The 20,312-nt window shown below is 30.5% G+C and overlaps 1 protein-coding gene and 1 pseudogene across 2 annotated transcripts; one reads left to right on the forward strand and one right to left on the reverse strand.

The window, feature by feature from the left end:
* On the reverse strand, window positions 1-5,028 carry LOC103488903 (U-box domain-containing protein 45-like). 2 transcript variants are annotated; one of them, XM_008447833.3, is made up of 6 exons: window positions 4,755-5,028; window positions 4,171-4,254; window positions 3,344-3,529; window positions 3,072-3,179; window positions 1,450-2,627; window positions 1-1,043 (listed from the first exon to the last, which is right to left on the reverse strand). In XM_008447833.3, the coding sequence occupies exons 2-6, from the start codon at window positions 4,219-4,221 to the stop codon at window positions 263-265; spliced, it is 2,304 nt and encodes a 767-aa protein (XP_008446055.2). In that variant the 5' UTR covers window positions 4,222-4,254; window positions 4,755-5,028; the 3' UTR covers window positions 1-262. The 2 variants fall into 2 exon arrangements, with proteins under 2 accessions (XP_008446055.2, XP_050947215.1); XM_051091258.1 differs by having other exon boundaries at window positions 4,171-4,281.
* A 10,243-nt stretch (window positions 5,029-15,271) lies between these two features.
* LOC103488902 (proteasome subunit beta type-5-like) lies at window positions 15,272-17,931 on the forward strand (annotated as a pseudogene).
* Window positions 17,932-20,312: the final 2,381 nt, after the last annotated feature.

Raw genomic sequence — 20,312 nt, forward strand, 5'->3', positions numbered from 1 at the left:
TGGCATAGCAACAGAAGTGATAAGTTAACTAAAAAATTATATCTTTTTTACATAAACATGTTCTACTCGAAAAATGGAGAGAATGATAAGAAATCATTAATTACAGAAACCTGTACATTTCTAGTCCTATTAGAAAAAGAAAAAAAAACTAACCAAGAAACCAAACTAAGAGTGGTTTACACTTGATAGGGATAAGAAACCAGTGGAACAAAAAGGAAATATACATACATATGATACAGAAGCATTTACAAGGATGACGAGCTCAACATTGGTATAGTGAAAATCGTTTGCTCTTCGCAAAAAAGCTTAGCGCTTTCCCCATCTTTTTCTTCGACACTGATTTGCATAGTGGCTTGGGATCTGGAGCAGCCATGGCTGTGTCACTATTTCCATCTCGCTGTTGAGTGATATCGGTATCTTTTTGCCTCTGCTCTCTAAACAACATCAGAAGTTTTTGTGCTTTTACTTTCCCTCTCGAAGTCCCGTTTACTGTAATCGCAACCAATCCCGGAATAACTCCTTCCTGTAAGACCATTTGACTGCATTTTTCACTCCCTCTGCACAAAACCAACAAGCATGATACCGCTTGCTCCTGCTCAGCACGTTCCCCAGCATCAACGATGGCTGCTAATCCACTTATAAGCTCCGGGGCTGAAGTTATTTCTTCTATCCCTAACTTGCTTGAAACTAAGTTCATTAAGATAGCTAAGGAAGTCTCTGTCCACATGCTGTCACTAGGTGATGCGAGGAAGGATTGAAGTCCGCCAACAATACCATCAGAAAGAAGAACAGGAATGATGGAAGGTGTGGTAGAAAGGTTATAAAGGGTATGAAGTGCATCGAGCTTGGTTTGGGATTCGTCATTACTAGTAAGCAGCTGGATCAGGAAAGGAACCGCTGTACTCGAACTAATGATTGGTTTAGCATCTTCTAGGCAGGAAAGATTCAGATATAGAGCTGTTGCAGGTCCATGTAAATTGGATTTCAAAATCATGTTCTCCAACAATGAGATTACGCCTGCCGCTATCATCATTTCCCTGTTTCTGATGAAATTCACAAATCACAACTATGTTATACTTATTGGACAGTGTAAGCCATCAATTCTCAAGAGAGAGAAAGAGAGAGAGGGCCAGGCGTTCAACCAGCATCCAATTATCCAATAAATTCTACCAATTTTATATCCCAAATGATTAAATTTGAAAAGAAAAAAACTATTACCAGATTCCATCATTAGAAGCGAGAAATATGATGAGATGATAATAATTGACATGCATGATGCAAGTCACAAGCAATTCTATTACATGTGATTCCACCATGATTTCCTCGGCATAAACATGAAATATGCAGACAATTATTCATATAAGATGCTAGATTGACCACTATCCAGTCCACCTCATGGCCGAAATGTACTTTCGTTTTCAAATGTAGGATTAGATAAACAGTACAGACCTGTTGTTGTTGACTGAAAGATTGAAGAGAGCCATGGCTCCAGTTTCCTGAGCATCACTATTTTCTTCAATAAGAGCTAAAGTTAGGAAGTCCATAAGTGCTTCAGCAAAGCCATTGGCTCCCATCAAAATTCGAGCTTCATCATCATCCTTCAATGAAAGTCTTATTTGCTCCACAACCTTACATTTTTTTCTCAAATCTCCCTCTGCAGTCAATACTGCCATAAAATTTACACAACTTTCAAGTGTAATAAAATCTGATGACTCCTCCATGTACGTATTATCATCTGCTTCATTTCCTTCAGCATCCTTAATTGTTCCACTTTCCTCCAAAGGAACTACCTTAACTTCCTTCAACGTGTTAGAGCCAACATTATCCACAAATCGTGATTTTCCAGATTCAGAATCAGACAATGCAAGTCTCCAATAATTGAGATCAAGTGACTTTGGTGGGCCATCCAGGATTGGAACTCCGTTATGTTCACACCAACTAGCAATGAGACCCTTGACAGAGTAATTAGGTGTCAAAGACAGGTGGGAGAGTCTCTGTTGAGTCTTCGGGCAGGTTTTATGACCATCATTGAACCACTTCTCTATACAGATCCTTTCATATGTTTGCCCAGAATCAATTATGACAGGGTCGTACATAAGCTGCAATGATATTGGACACCTTAACTCCTCAGGTGGAAGAGGCATCTGCCCGGATATCCTATAATTTGGCTTGAAATTGAAAGAACTAAGCTTTGAAAGCTGATGTTCGAAGACTTGACCATTCGCTGCAAGTCCATTATCCTCAAGAGAACACCGAACAGTAGGAGAACAAGGAGTTGACCCACTCTGTGAGTCATTGTCATCTGCCAACTCACTTCTAAATAACTTAGAATACTTCCTCATCAGATGCAAAAGGTAAGCTACTATTGATTCCTTTCGCTTGTCTTCTTCTAAGCGAGCTCGTTCTACGAGTCTCTTAAGAGCTCTCCTCTCTGTGAGGGCTGCTTTGGAGGAGGTAATTCCAAGTTTTGTGGCAGCCTGATGAAAATGCTCCAGCTCATTGTGGCCATTGGAATCATCAAATTTTCGTTCTTGCAAGAGTAATGCAATAATATCATCACCAACTTGTTTTTCAAGTGGGTCAAGTAAGAAAACAGTGTCCTTGAGTTCGTTCACTATCTGCTGAATCTGGAAAAAGTACCATTTACATAAGCCATTGATGATACCGTAGATTTGAACCAAAACAAAACACAAGATACACAGTTATGATCATACTAAAGTCCATCTCTAAGCCTTTTAGGATTTTTTTAGCATATTCCAAATGTAAACGATCAAAGTGACCGAGATTTGGTGTGATTGAGTTCATTATGTGATCTAATAAATGAAGAATGAATTCTAGACATGATTGAGTTCATTATGTGATCTAACAAAGGAAGAATGAATAACTAATCGGATTAATTAAGCTGCTTTCAAAATCAAAATTATGAACTTTCACTATGCTGCTTCCAGAACTCTGCCCAATGAAATGGATTTGAACAGCATTCTAATCACCATACTCATGTCAGGAGACAGATCCAATCAAAAGCATGGCAAGAGAAAGGAAAACAAGAAATGAAACAGAGCAATCTTCACCTGAAATCCAATTGATTGTGAGACAATATCTTCAACGCATATAAGACTAACTTCAAGAGAACATCTTGCCTTTTCAAATTTGGCTTGAACAGCATCTCCAGTTATTGCCTGTCATACAAATGCAAACCCATACACATGGCATCATAGTGACTTAGACGAAGAAAAAGGAAGTACTGCATAATAGATTTATACATTAGTTGGCTATTCCTTGTGATTAAATCTAGAAGTTGTGTAAGAGAATTGTTGGAGTAATGGTAATTGTCACGTCATACCAAGTAGAGTTTACTGGATTCTGAGCAATGCCGAAGAGTGTTCTTAGCCTTCTCAAGAGCTACATGTAACGAACATAAAGCCTGGATACCAGTTTTGCTTCTAGGTCGTGCTGCTTCCAAGGAAGGGAAAATTGACATAACTTGGCCATAAATTGCAGCGAGTTTCTTGTACATTTCTCCATGTAACTGAAAATGTGAGGAAAATAAATAATTCACACCAAGGAAAGATAATATGCATCTGGTAGAAACAGATACCCCTATACTAAAGTAGTTTGACTGCCTGTAGACTATTTAAATGGTGGCAACATTCATTACAAAACATAAAGTATTACACCTTAAGAATTCAATTTATTAACTACTAACTTACAAGGAAACTTAACGCCTAACACATTCAACCACCCCAGTCACAACCAAGCATACAAACCAGATTACATTGTGCCACTAAAATTACACATACAGCTTGATTTGTACAAAATGTTGAGTTAACAAAAAGTGCTTAGTTAGTAAATTGAAAACTTTTCTGTATCAAATGAAAACAGTTGCTTACTATAACAGGTAGAAGTGGCTACAAGCCAAGAGTTCATAACGTCTGCGAGTTGAACAAAGAAAAAAATGATAGGAGATCTTCTTGAATTTATTATGCAGAACAAACACGTCAACGTTCTTTTTCTTTCGTTTCTTATTCATTTATTTATTTTTAGTAATAAACCTGCCAATATATAAACTTACCAAAAGAAAACAGGCTTAAGGTCACCAGAAAGTTACAATATCATCAATACTCATTTGAAACCATATATAAGAAGCAGAAAATATATTTCAGCTCATACCTTGGCATCACCGGCAGCAAAAAATATTTCTTCAACCTCGGGAACGTCCATAATTTTATGTTCATCAAGGAAAATCTATGTCATCTGAGTTGCCAAAAAAGATAAACGACTCTGAATAAAACGGCAAAAAAACGGGCAGTTGAAACTTCAATTAACAATACAAATATTAAAATATTAAAATATATCCCTAAAATACCCATTAGAGAGTTCTTCAATGAAAACAAATTAAATCTAGAAATTTCCAATTTCAAATATAAGTCATTGAATGAATATACCCATTATTCCTCAACTAAAATCAAGTAATATCATATTACTCCACCCGTCTATTCATATTCCCACTTAAATCCCAAGCATCCGAAATCACTTCCAATCTCGTCCCGTCTCCCTTCATTGAAAACAATTTCTTAAATCGATTTGAAAACGACACCCTAACCAGAAATTCCAAGCGGAGATAACCCAAACAGCAAATAACCTTCCATTTTCATAAAGATTCAAGAAAAGAAAACCCAATACCCCAATCAACAAAAAATATAAATAAATAACAAATCAGAAGCAATAATGAGAGATTTGGGATTGGAAATTACCAGAAGAAATCGACCAAGGAGGCTTCATAATAAAGCAAAAGAAGAAGAAGAAGAAGAAGAAGAAGAAGAAGAAGAAGGACGAATCAAAGAGAAGCTTAAACACTGGTGAATCATCTGTAGAGTTTCATCTCATTTCAGTTGATGCATCAAATCGGAGGGTGAAATTGTTGAAAGAGAGAGTTATTCGAAAGCGCAATATCAACTCAAGAAAAGAAAATTTTTCTTTGTCAGATTTGAGAGGAGAGAGTTGGGCGTGAGTGGCAAGTGACTATTGTGAAAATAATAATTATAATAGAAAATATATATTTTTTAATTTTTAAAATTCCAGTTTGTTTATTAGCAGGATTTTAATAAATAAGGGGTTTTATTATTTTATATTTTCCTCTTTTACCCTTCCTGATGTGGCTGTCTCTGACTGTTGGTCTTGGGGATGATTCGGTAATATTCTTTTAAAAAATCGCATCCATCGGCTCTCGGATTTGTGGGATTTCAAAGTAAATCTACACAAAAATATAAACAAATAACACAAATATTTTTTCTTTCTGAAGAGATAATTTCTTTAAAATAGAAATTAAAATATCTACGAGTTATAATAAAAAAAAAAAATTTATTCATACTTTTATTACTGTCTATCTATCAATTGTTCCTAATAGAAATATCGGTGTTTTGTTATCAATAAAATCTAAAATTTTGTTATAGCTTATAAATATTTTGTCAAATTCGATATTTTTGACAATTTTCCACTAAAAGTATTTCATGTATAGAAAACATGTCAAAATTATTTATAGAAATCGAGAGATGTTCGGTTATGTATTGGTTTCAATCACCAATAATATCAATGATAGATCTTGATTTGTTTTAATTATTGATAGACTCATGTTAGTCTCTTTAATGATGTACTTATATAGTTCATATTAGTTTATGAATGATAGATTTGTATAGGTTTTTATTATTAATAGATGTTGATAAATTTCTATCGACGTTTATCTAAACTATAAATAAGGTAGAAATTTTTGCTATAATTTATAAACAGTTGGTTCTACTTTTTTATTTTTAAACTATTTGTAAATATTGAGAAATAATAACAAATACATCCGATCAAAGGTAAGTTGAATTAACAAGAGAAATGAGTTATTTCATATATATATATATATATATATAGTTTTATATAAACTCTTCTAATACAAATGATTTATAATATATGGTAGATATGTTTTTTAAAAGTACATTTTGGTTTTTAACCTTCAAAGTGACAAATTTGATCTCTTAGTGAAAATAAATGGACTAAGATGGTCAATTTTTTAAAACTTAATAACTAAAACCAACGTTAAAAAATGAACCTACGTTTTATATGAGTAAACATTTTAAAAATATACAAATTAATATAAATTAGGAAGAAAATTATAATGATCAAAATAAATTTAAAATATTTATTTTTAAAGTTTGTTTTAAAAGTTATTTTCGAGTATCAATCAAGTAATTTTTTTTTTCTAATTTTCAGAATTAAAACACTTAAATTGATTAAACACATTTTTTGTTTTATGCATCTTTACTATTACTTTTTTGTTACTATAGTTATTGTATTTCTTTTATTCGACTATATTTTTAATAAATTTTAAATTCAATTAATTAGAGTTAATTTTGATTGACGCATGTTAAATATAATTATTTCCATAACATGAAAATAACGAAACAATTTTACCACGATCGTATCTTTGAACTTACAATTTTACCACGATCATATCTTTGAACTACATTTAATTGTAAGTTTGGTAAGAATAAGGTCGATAGAGTGTATTAATTTGGAGCATAACACAACAGCTAAGAGTACTATAGATGAAGTCTAGCTAGTGATTATTTTTAATTAATTGTTTCTTTCAATTATAAGTTACCTCTTTGGATTTAGTTGTGATCTAGTAGGGTTAGAAAAACGGGGGTGTTTGGGTTTAAATCATGCGATGTCATTTTCTATAATAGTATTGGTTGCAAACATCGATGAATTTGGTTATTTCAAGAGATTGTCATAAATGTTTTGTGTTTTTTGAATTAAATATCTTATTAAAAAAAAGAATATATATATATATATATATATATATATATATATATATATATATATATAAATGAGTTTAATTCACTGGTAATGAGATGACAAAATTTAACCCAATTTATAAAATATAGTTCTTAAAATATATTGCATGTCTTGATTTTTTGATTTTTTTTCTTTTAACAAAGATTGAATTGACAAATAGTGGAAGAGAGGATGAGTAGAAAATAGTATACACTATAACAAGATATAAACAATGCAATTGACGGGGATACGAAGTAGTAAAACTATAATTAATTGTAGGTTATAATAGTTAGTAATCATTAAGGCAGTAGTATCAATTATTCTACTCTCAATTAGTTTGAGTCGTTAATCGCTTTCAAAACTAAAATGTATATTTTTATGAAGATAATTATAATACACAAAAAATTTATAAATAATAATTAAATATATAATAACATTTTTAAATAAATATAAATATAATAAAGTAATAGACTTCTAATAAAGTTTTATTATTTATAGATTTTAATAAATTTATCATTGTTTATATATATATATATATATATTAATATTTTGAATTAGTAAGTAAATTTGTAATTTTGATGAGGTGACATTTAGGGTGTTAAACATTGGGAAATGGGAATTGAAATGACACTTCTTGAAAATTTAACATCCAAACCTATCTATTCTTCCTCAAAGCTCTGGAACAGAAATTATTATTTATATAATCATATGTTTTCATGTTTGCAATGGTTGCTAGAATTCAAATGTTTATTATGTTTTGATATTTCCACTTTGGAATTATATATAATATATATATATATATACTTTTAATTAATTTATTTTTTTTTTATTTTTTTAGACATTTCAAATATATCATAATATTCAAAATGTACCAAAATTTCATACACTATTAATATTAGAGACGATAATGATAAATTTTTATAAATATTTAACAACATATCGATAGATATTTGGTCGAATTCTAGTATATACTATCGTTAAAATCTAGAATTTTATTAGATTTTATAAATCGGATAACTTTTTTTTTTTTTGTTTCTTTATAAGAAAAACTTATTTTAATTTTAATGGGTGGGCTTAGAAGATGGTTTTGATCATACCCTTGAGGCTTAATAAGAAGGACTGTTCTTTTTTTTCTTTTTCTTTTTTTCATTTTTTTAGAAAATGATATATAAAACCAAAACAAAACATAACCTTAAAACATTCATAATGTGTTGGACTCTTCTGCCATTTTAAGATTTGAAGAACTACCTAGCCAACATTTTAAAATAAATAAATAAACTAAAAAAAAAAAAGTTTAAAATAGACTATAGAAAGTTTGGATAAATTTCACTATAATTTTTGTAAATAATTTTGAATATATTTATTAATATTTTGAAAATAAAAAATAAAATGATTTTAGAAATTAAATTAATGAATTCCTCGGCCGACAATGACCGACTTTGGCATGTCGGCTACCAGATCCGTTAATAGCGTGGTCAAGTTGAAAAAGGAGGGGAAAAAAAATAGTATCACTACAAACCTTACTCACTCCTCAGTGAGTTCGAAGAAGAAATTTAAATTTTGAAAACCAAAAATAATAATAAACTATATTGATTGATTTAAACCAAATGGACTTTAAATGTGGCCCTCATTTTATATTAATTTCCAACCTGGAATCCTTTTCCCCATCTGTGTACACGTTGTCAACGAGTAATTCTCGGAGGGATCTTCGTCCCCACGTGGCTTTACACGTCCGATCATTTTATTATTTGTTTTTTTTTTTTTTTTTTTTTTTTTATCTTCCCTATAACAAGCAAGTTGAATTTATGAACTTCAATGGCTTTTTGGATTATTGATTTGTTTTTTTGAGAATTGAATTGAATTATTTCATTGAAAAGTCTCCCCTGATTTCTTGAAGAAAATAATATCGATTCTTACATTCTGTTAAGGACACGTGTCGTTTACACCGAGAATGAAAAAGGAAAACCACACATGATTTGGAAATGACGTGGCGCTCGAGGTGTGCTTCCTACTTCTTACTCATATATTAAAGAAAAAAGAAAAGAACAAAAAGAAAGTTATGAACAAATTTATTGTCAAAGTAATGTGAGAGTATAAATAAATGATACAAATATAGCAAAAGTATAAAATATTGACAAAATTGGTCTAGAAATCGTGATTGTTTTTGTTACCAATAAATAATTTCATGATTTTGATATAAGATGTATAAACGTTGTTACTATGTAAATTTTAAAGAAGTTGGTGACACAATTTTTTTTTTTTTTTTTAACAATATGACGAGCTTTTTTTTACTAATGTCTTGGATTCAATTTTTTGCTAGGTTATTTTTTTTTTGATGTGATTTTATTATTTGATTTATAACTTTTCTTATATGAGTCAAACTATGTGATTGTGATGTTTTATAAACATAAACAAGATGATGAAAGTACTCCATAAGCAATATTTAAAACTTTAAATTATTAAAAAGTTATTTTTAAACATTTAAAAACATTGATTTTAACTTAATATAAGTTATATATTAAAATAAAAAAAAAAAAGACATCTTAATTAAAAAATAAAAAACGTTAAGTTGCAAAAAAAAAAAAAAATCTAATATTACGAGGAATTGAACTAAGACATAAGATGGAACAATCACAGTTCTAAGAGCAGAAAACTGCTATTTTTATAGCTTTGATGAAAATCGTGAGCATAATCTACAAATTTCTTCCTCAATGTAGCAATCCGAAGTAAAAAGGGGAGTCAAGGTGCCAGTTGGTGAAAATTGGTGATGATTTCTATAACTATTTTTGTCATTATTTATTAAAATAATATTTTTATTTAGATCATTTTCGCAACTGTTTGGTTTTTTTTAAATGCTTTTGCTCGTAAAAGTCTAAACTTTTATAAAAGTAACAATTTAGCTTCTAAATTTTGGTTTGTAATAATTTAGTCTGTGTACTTACAAATTTGTAACAATTTACTCTTTAATATAAACATTTTTTTTTATCAAAATTTTATTTCATTTTTTAGTATTTTATGATGTAGACATTGTTTTATAAAATTATTGAGTATCTAATTAATCTATTAATTTATTTATGTAAGAAATCTCATTACATCCTCTCATTTGTATCTTAAATGGGACTTGCCACAAATTTTAAAGTCTAGAGACTAAATTGTTATAAAATTGAAAGTTAAAAGACCAAATCATTACAAACCAAAATTTATGAACTAAATTGTTACTACGAAAGTTGTGGAAATAAAAGTTATTTTAACATTTTTAATAATTAAGTTCAATTTTTTTCGTCAGTTTTTACCATGATTCATTTACGAGTGAAAGAGTTGGAAGTCAAATGATATATACAAAAGAGATTAAAAAAGAATGCATTGTTTTTAAAAGGTATTGTAATATAATTTGGGGTAGAGATTTGAAACCTAAACCTCTCATCTCGGACTACATGTGATGCCGGATTGAGGTGAGCTTAAGTTTTGGCCCATTAAGGTATTTGAGGTGAGGTGAATAGGTTTAAACGTTGAACTTTAAATTTAATATAAAGAAAATTATAGATGATGATGATATGGAAAAAAATATATTTTAATCTTTTAATTCCTTCCTCCTTCTTACGCTTTCTCGTTGTTGCATCTCTTCCATCTCCATTACCATTTATTTTCAGAAAAATCCCGATGGGAAAGACAGCACTTTGTTTCAACGATCACATTCTCCATAGCCATTTATTACCATCAGAAACCACAACCGCTCTCTTAATCAAGCTCCCAATAAAATTCTTCATTTTGTTCTAATTTTTCACAATCGAAACTATGGAATACACCACATCGGCATCTCTTGTAGAACGTACAGTATAGCAAGGTTAAGGATTTCAGAGTGGCCATGGAATTATTCCCTAATCACTTTAGGAAAAATTGGTGTTCCCAGAGAATGTTCCTGTACCTGTCGTTCGATCTGGGTCAACCAGCAGGAGTAGCTGGAGGAACCATCATCAACGTTGACCATTCCGTCGCCGTCGAAGAGAGGATGAAGAGAAAGGAGAGGAACTGAGGAAGAAGAAAGAAATTAATTAAAAGATCCGAAAATATATTTTTCTCCATGTCAGCATCTGATCTAACTTTTTCTTAATTAAATTAATTTTTTTTAGAGTCGACCATTTAAACTTAGGACAAAATGTACTCTTGAGATTTAATAACCGTTTGACCTCTAAAATTTCAAAACCAACATTTTAATCATTAAGGTATGAAAAATACTTTTAAATGGTCCTTGAAACTAACTAGATCGTTAGTTGACTAGCGATTGAATGATGTGAGTGTTAAAGGATAATATTTGCTAGATGATGGTGGTGAAGAGAGAAAAAATGAATTCGCGTCATTTAAAAATATAAGATTAAACTAAAGGTTTAATTGCCCACATCACTTAACCATTAATTAACTAACGGTTGAATTAGCTTTAGAAACCATTTATAACTATTTCTCAAACTTCAGGTATGAAAATGTTCGTTTTAAAATTTTAGAGACTAAATAAACATTAACTTCAAATCTCAATGACCAGAAGTACATTTTGCACCTCAAACTTATTTAAGACAAAAAAAAAAAAATTAGTCAATTTGAAATCAAAAGCAACAGAATTAAAGAGAAATTCAAATACTTACCAATTTGAGTTTTAGTAAAAAAAAATTTAAACTCTCGATACAATTAGTAAATTTAATTTAAACTATCAATACAATTAGTAAATTTTGTAGAATTAATTCGTCATAACGAGTATGTATGAACTACGAAGTATAATACAATGTTAATAATTTTTTTGTTCAAATTACGTGACATGTTGAAAGATACATTATAGTATAATTAAATTAAATAAACCATAGATTGGAAACCTATCCATATCAGTCAATCTATTCTAAATTCTAATCAATAAATCCATCATTTTCGAGTTGGACCAAACATCATGTCTATGCTATTGTGCATCTAATACTGTCTTAATTTACTAGACATTTCTCTCTTTGAAATCATATGCATCCCATCATGGGTAAAAAAAGAGAGTTATTTAAGATATTTATTTTTGGCAATCAAAATTCTTATTTAAATTTAGTTTAGACTAAAATTAGTTCGTTCGTTATTCTAATCATCCATTTGTTAAATTAATGACGATGATGTTATTTCAAAAACTATAAAACAAATTTCAAGGACTAAAGTGTTAGAATATTTTGAAACACAAAGATAAAATAGAAACTAAACTCAAAGTTAAGATATGTCTTTTCTTTTATTTTAGATTATAATTATTTTTCAAGCATGTTAATTACTATCATAATCAAATACTTTCTTAGAAATATATACATCTCCACAATATAAATTGAATTGAGATGGTTTATGTGAGTATAGATGTAAAACAAAAAATGTATTTGAAATATATTCTCAAGTGTTTAATTTAAAAAATAAGTCATTCTGAAAAAAAAAAATATATATATGTTCTGCAATGACACAAATACCTCAAAAATGCAATGGCTTCAATTTGAATCGTGTCGTGATGTTTTTAATAGATGTTGGATTGGAGCTATTGTTTATAATTTGAACGGTGACACTATTATGTTTGCCGTCTTTTCATTTTCTTTTTCTGATTTAATTTCCTAGACTTTGCATAAGCTATTATCATGTATAAGGGTGGTACGAACTTAGGTTTATTCACTCAACGATTTGCATAAACGTTCATCAATTTAAGACCTCTTTGTCAACTGTCAGGATAACTTTGTTACTTGTGCATTAGCTTCTCATACTCGTCATCTTAAAATTTCTGAAACTTAGCTTAAAACCCATTCTCCATAAATGAATTATTACACTTCTAAAAGATCAAAACATAAGAATTAAAAAAAGTAAAGATTGTGACGTTAAATCTAAATTTAAATAGACATATTGAAAATGGACTAGGAGTCCAATAAATGATGGACTCTAGATGGGTTCAAAAGGTCAGACTTTTTCTTTAATTAGGGTTACATGTACACACACATATATATATATATATTATGTAATAATATGGTATAGTTAGTTAGGTGAAGTGATTTATCATTTTGGAGTGGTCCATTCCAACCCCATCCTTTTTTGACCACAAGCACTTCAAAATTTGCTTCCACACCAAGTGGCATCACTGTGTTAGTGCTCCATAAATCAAACCACCCCTTATCTCTGTATGGACAACCCACTTGCCCCCTCCATAGTTAAATCCATTGGGTATTCTTCATATTCATATTCCTATCTCTATTCCAATCTATTCTATAACATTCAATCATCATCACTCAACAGTAGTTTAGGATCCAAAAAAAAATAAAAAAGCTGAACATCTTTAAATATAAAAAAAGTGAATCAAAATATTTATAATATATATAGTAAAATTTTAGATTTATCACTAATAAATATCGATAAAAGTGTGATTGTCTATAATTGATAGAATATTAAATTTTTGTATATCTTGTAAATATTTTCAACGGTTTTATCCTAAACATAACTATGATTTATACAAATCCGTAGAATTAATATGGGTACAAATGTTAAATATTATACGGAAGTAGATTGAAAGGAAACTTAAAAATTAAATTTATCCTAAATCATTAGTTTAAAATGTTAAATTGATTTTTTTTTTCTTTTAACATATAAGAGTATGAAATACTTCGTCAGATTACTTTAGTCTTTAGTACAATAAGTGCAAAGATTTTGGAAGATTGAACCTTCGACTTTAAGAGTGAGAGTAGACGTAAACTAAATTTATTTTGACGATTTGATATAATTAAATTTATCATAAACCAGAAACAACATATAAAATGTTAATAATTGGTTATTAATTCAACTAGCAATATTTTGTTCGAGTGAAAAAAACAACAAAATTGATTAGTTTTTAAAACTTTGATACGAGAATGATTTAAGCTTTTAACCTATAACATCTTCCCATGTCAACAATGTTGATATTTATGTAACACATGAGTTTTGTTCAATAATTGTTTAAACTTTTGTGATTTTTATGGGAAATGATTATATTGAGTGCATTGGAAATGATAAAATGATAAACAAAATTATAAAGATTAATTATTTTATTTTGAAACAAGTTGAGGAGTGGAAAAAAAGTTGAAGAAACTATAAAGATCATGAATTGAATTCCAATGAGTATATGGCAATGGATTTGGATGGATTTTGTTTGGTTTTAAATTTGATGTATAGTGCGGCTCCAATGTTTTCATCAATCCTTGGTCAGATCATGGAGGTTGACGAAGCAACAATTCCTTTCATATATAATTATATTTATATCTGTATACAGGTCAACTTATACTCACCTCGATTAATTCTACGGAACAACTCGTTTGACTCTACAACATTTAGATGTCAAAGAAATTCGTAGTAAATTAATTTATAAGTAGTTGACCACTATGGATTGAACAATTCCTTTTATATTGTTAAAATGATGATTCAATACACAAATTTTAGAGCAAAATTCAAAAACCACAGTCATGTGCTATAGTATGATAGATAGTAATTATATTACCCTAACTTTCAATAATAATAATTGGACAATTAAACTTCTAAAAATATAAAAAATATTGGACTCTCAAACTTACAACAATTTTAAAAGTTAGACCTACAAATTAGGGGTGGGTGTGATAGACCGAAAAATCGAGTCGATGAACTGAACCAAAATCCATTGGTAGGAGAATGAGATGGATTGACCGATGTCGGTTTTGGAAAATTTTAAATTAGAAAATTTTAAAGAGTTAAATCAATCGACTTCGACGATTAAGATCCGTTTGAAGATTTACTAAACTTACTAAAAACGATTATAGTCAGTTCGGTGGTGGTGAAAAATTGACTCCATTTGATTGACTACTCACCCCTACTACAAGTGATAAAAGCTAAATTCTTAAATTTATATAACCAGTACAATTTATATAATTATGTAAATTTATACAATTATTTAAGTTTAAAAGTACAATTTTAAAATCAAATTATAATTATAAAAATTAAAGCTTATAATTACAACTATTACAAATAACTTTTAAAACATGATTAAGTGGTGACTTCTATAAGAAAAAATAATAATAAGACATTCATTCAACCCAATAACCTTGAAAACATGCAAATAAGGAAGGTTTTACAAATTTGAACCAAATGAGTTTGGGCTAAAAACTGAGAATAGCCCATTAACCCTTTCACTTGTTTTTCTAGATTTTCTTTATGTTCCTCTACTTCCTAATGTTCTAACTGGATTTGACTTGAGTGCAAAACTATCGTGTATAAAATTGTTAGATGTTGTCTGTCTATGTGAAGATGAATCTCCTTATTTTGTTTTGGTACATCAGTATTCCATATGAGAAACAACTTATTAACATCATTGCTAGGCTTCTAGTGGTCAATGTATGTGAGAGGGGTAAAAGGGGTCAAGAGAAATTTAACTGTTAGTTAAGGGAAGCTGTGCCCTGCTTATATGGGGAGGTTGCAATTGAAGAAAATTTTCTGTGATTTTAGTTTTGAGAAAAGCTTGGGGTTGTGTGCTGTGTACTTAAAACCAGGTTTTGGTTATTTTCTACATTGAATGATACTTAGATACCTAACTATTTTACATTTCGCTTAGTTGTGTACTGATTGTGCAACATCGACCTTTCACTATGCTATCTGCTACTGAATAATTCGTTTATATTTTTTGATATTTTCAGAATCCCAATCTGTGCAGAAGATCATTGAAATAAATCCTTACATGCTTGTCACATTGGCTTGAGGGGCTGCTGATTGCCAGTTTTGGCACAGAAATCTTGGAATTAAGGTGATCTATGCACTCCTTTAGCAGCAAAGGGTTATGAATTGTTATACACCTATTTTATCACAGCTTTCACAAATTGAACCCTACTATTTATGTGACAATGAGATGCACATTAGTTTTTGTACTGTTTGCTCAGTCAGAATCCCTTAGGATAGAATGGAATGAAAGTTGAAGTTCCCATAGAAAGTGTATCAAGTTGGTTATTGATTGAAATAGCACATATTTGGACATTTCCATGCCTTCCTCTTTTGGCAGAATCATTTTATTGGTAAGGGGAGAAGTTAGTGTTTGGATTCCTATTGATTCCGGCCTTTCCTTTTCTCTCAGCATCAATTAGAAAGGTCTGTGTACTCTTTTTTTTAAATTGGAAGAAAGGGAAGATTTTGGGCATTTAACTCTATGGAAGTTAACCAGACAAACTCAGGAGATATCCTTTTGGACTCGGCAAACTAATTGGTACCCATTCCGTTTTGATTTTACCATTCCAAGAATCTCCCTGGTCTTCCTCCTGAAAAACAGTAGTCATCGAGAGCCTGAAGGTTGGTTAATGGTTGGTGTTGAGGTTCATTTTTAATGATTGGTGACCTGGGTATTTGAGTGCATTCACGTGTTTTCCATGGTGAATTTGTGGCTAATAATCAGGTTGGAACATTGAACAAAACTTCCTAGCTTGTGTATTCAGGTGTTTTCCCTGGTGAATTCCAGAGCCAAGAGACTTTGAATGTTCGAATGCTAATAGTTCATGAGAACGCCATTTCTCTAGATATGGTAGATTATTGCAGTACTCTAACGTTTGGATTAACATGACATCACTAATTTGAGTGATGGTGACTTTGACATTGATGTGGTGCATCTTTTCTATTATAGGCTGTTAAACTTGATGTCATAAATTTACATTTTATATGAATTTGCTCATGGAAATTGTTTGATATGATACAGTGTCGATGACATGAGTTGGAAAACAAGCGTAGAATTTCAGTGACAGGTGCATCCAAGTTGCTAGCTAACATTCTATATTCGTACCGGGGAATGGGTCTTTCAGTTGGTACCATGATTGCTGGATGGGACGAAACTGTAAGTCTGTAATTTCTTCCCTAACGGATTTGATTAATGGTCTCTTGTAATTAAGCTATATTATCAGAACATATATTTATATCTTATGGGGTTGAAGGGTCCTGGATTGTACTATGTCGACAGTGAAGGAGGAAGACTGAAAGGAACTCGATTCTCAGTTGGATCAGGTTTACCTTATGCATATTGTGTCCTGGACAATGGGTAATCATCTTTGCTTGTTACATCTTATTGGACACTTTTTAGTGCAACAAATTCTTTAGAAATGCATAGAACACTGATTGAATAGATTAAAAAGACACATATATGACAATAATGGTAAATTTTAAGTGTGAAATACATTCTACATCAAACTAATTTTATAAGCATATAAATGCATCAATCCATTTACTTTAAATTTTCTTCTGGTATAAAAATAATATATATTCTTAAATATGTATCCATTTGTGCTTCTTAGCATATCCTTCAATTTCAACAAAATAGAAACTTGTAAAGATTATTGGTACAAAATTCTAACCCCTGAAACAGGGTGAGAAATTCACTTCACTGCACAGCCAACTCTTCATTCCTTTATGAATTGGTAATTTCTTGACTATGCCAAACTTTAGAATTAACCAGGATGTTTTTTGGGATTTAATTACTCTTTGCTTCTACTTGGTCTTCTACTTCTAAATTCTTTTGTAACTATACCCTAGCTCATATTTTTCCACCAGTTGGGCTTCCTTTTTATACCAGGTTGGTGTTTGGAGATATTTCATTCCCCTCTTTTATATCTTCCTTTTGATAATGAAAGTTAAGTTTCTTAAAACATGCCAAACTTTAACTTGGATTTAAGATATTCTGATTTCCAACATATGTGCAGTTATCAGTACGATTTATCAGTTGAAGAAGCTGCTGAACTGGCTAGAAGAGCAATTTATCATGTAACATTCCGAGATGGGGCCAGCGGTGGAGTTGCGAGTGGTATCTCCTGATTGCTCCTCTCATTCTCAAGTTGATATGCATATTGTGCAGTGATTTCTGGTTTACAAGCATATATTTATTTGAAACTTGTCCTTTGTTCAGTTTATCATGTTGGACCAAATGGATGGAAGAAACTATCTGGTGATGATGTTGGAGAACTTCACTACAAATATTATCCTGTTGTGCTTGATACAGTTGAACAGGAAATGGTTGAAGTCAGCGGTGTAGTTTTTAACAAATGGATCCCAGGTTTCACCTTCTCTCCAAACAAACAGCGTGATGTATTTTGTTAACTAGCAAGCACGTTTCACTTTAAAATAATATTTAAATACATATTATTTTATGCATCATACTAAATTATCTAATCATAAGTTGTCATGAGACAAATTCATCTCACGTCTTTAAATATTTTGATTCTTTTTTTTGTATCTGTGTGATAAGAGCCGGATAGAGATAGGTGCATCTTGAGATACACTCAATTATTGCTATTTGTTTTGTTGAAGATCTATGTACTATATTGCTATGTTGCTATTGTAGTGCTTTTAGATAACTTTTTGCTTTTGATGACAAAGGAGAAGTCAGATTCTATAAGAATTTGAATTGTGATAGCTACCTGACTTTTCCTGTTGGGTTGCTTATGGGGATGGCATTGGCAATGCCAAAAATAAAGTTATTTTCAACAAACTAATTTGTTCATTAATTTACGTCCTTTTTATTCATAAACTAATTAGTACATGCATTAATTTCATACATTATTATATCTTCACTCTTTTAAAAGAATACCCATCTTCATAATTCCTAATTAACTAGCTTTAGTTGCTTGGAGTTGGTGTTAAAATGAGTTAACTAGCACCCCTAAGTAATATGTCCTCCAAAGATTAAACCATTTTTGTTACCCAATTGGCCAAACCATAATAACGTGAATTCTTTCTAACAAATAAATAAACATATTCCTCAAATAAAAAACAGAAAACAGAAAACAAAAATCAAAACCAAATAAATGAACATACCTATATGGTCCCATTATAAAGGAAGACAAGATTTCGACTTAAAGTCGTCGATCCAATAAAAAAAATTATCGATTTTTTTTTTCTTAAGAAAAAAACTACTACTTTTACTAATGAAAAGTCTAACCTGACACACCAACACAAACTAGAACATTTTTGTTATAAAAGAGTACCACATTTTATTTTAAAAAAATTAAAAATTAAGAAGAAAAAAAAAAAAACATAATTTTGCTATTATGTTGATGACATCCCCCTAATCATTCTGGCATATGCATAAGTTAGGAAAGTATGAGCAGACAGAGAAATTCCGAATGCCATAATCATCTAAATTACTATTGTAAATGTATTCAATAATTGAAATTTTGCTAATTTAGCAACTCTTTTCAAATTAAAAAAAGAAAAACTTAGTTTAACAGTTTGAAAATTTGAATCTCAACAGTTTATTATTAGAAAATGGACGTATAAATAAAAATGGAAATGCTGGTTTGATCTCTTTTTATTTGGTGACTGGTGACCCCACTGTGGAATGCATATTGGGGAGTTTTAGCTTATTTGGTTGAGTGTAGCAAATAGACTTTATAATGTATAGTATATCTATTCTATATCACATCATTCATTGAGATTTTAATTTGATCCCTTGGGCCCGAAGCTACTTATGCTTATTTGACAGCTGTCTGCACTTTACTCTTAGGAAAAATCATTTTATCGTACGGTTGAGGTCTTGACGACTTATGAAATAAGGGTCTTTTTGTAAGACTTAGGTTGACGATAGTGAACTGCTTTGGTATTAAAGATTAATATTGATGAATTTGAGAGTTTATGCTTTATATTTTTTAATCGAATAAGATAAACTTCATTTGTTATTTTCTTAGAGAGAGATTACTTTTAGAAAACAAGTGATGATAGACAAAACACACACAAGCCATAACTCATATTGAATATATTTTTGAAGAAGCTAATTGATTCTTTGAAAAGTGTTTTACTCCTTTAGCTTCTTAAACAAGTGGTCCTATTAGAGTGGGTGCAATCTAATATTTACCTGTTTATTGATAAAAATCCTAGAAGCTACTGTCATTGTTGATGGTTTAAAACAAATCATGGTTTTTTAGAATGGATAGAATCTTCCGTGGAGGTGGAATCAAACTCAACTGGTCGAAGTCATCAAACTTTTGAATCTTGAGAATTTTGAATTATCTGATATTTGTTCTTTTTCATTGAGGAGACTCTCTTTCTCATCCCTACTGAAAATGATAACAAAGTTGCCCATAATCTAGCAATTTTGATATTTTCCTGTTGGATTATTATTATATTTTTTAGAGAGTTTTTTCCTCCTATATATTTCATCTCTCGTCCTCGGAGGAATTGATGTTTGGTTGAAATTGCTTTCTCTATTTTAACAAGTTTCAGGTTCAGTATGTGCGTATTATGGTTGGCCAAGCTCAAAAGGAGAGGCATACGCACGAATAATTTTGTACGTCTCCAAAGGAAAATTCAAACCCATGGGTTTCAACTCGATTAGTTGAGCTTAATTGACCAAGTCATCCCACTCTGGGGTATTTTACAACTTTAAGGGCAGCATCCATTCAAACATCGTAGATAATGCAAGTATCATCCTCAAAAGAGGATTAAATCATAGAATAGATCTAATAAATAGCTCCATATCAACA

Source organism: Cucumis melo, chromosome 10, assembly GCF_025177605.1.
Source record: "Cucumis melo cultivar AY chromosome 10, USDA_Cmelo_AY_1.0, whole genome shotgun sequence".
NCBI classification, from domain to species: Eukaryota; Viridiplantae; Streptophyta; class Magnoliopsida; order Cucurbitales; family Cucurbitaceae; genus Cucumis; species Cucumis melo.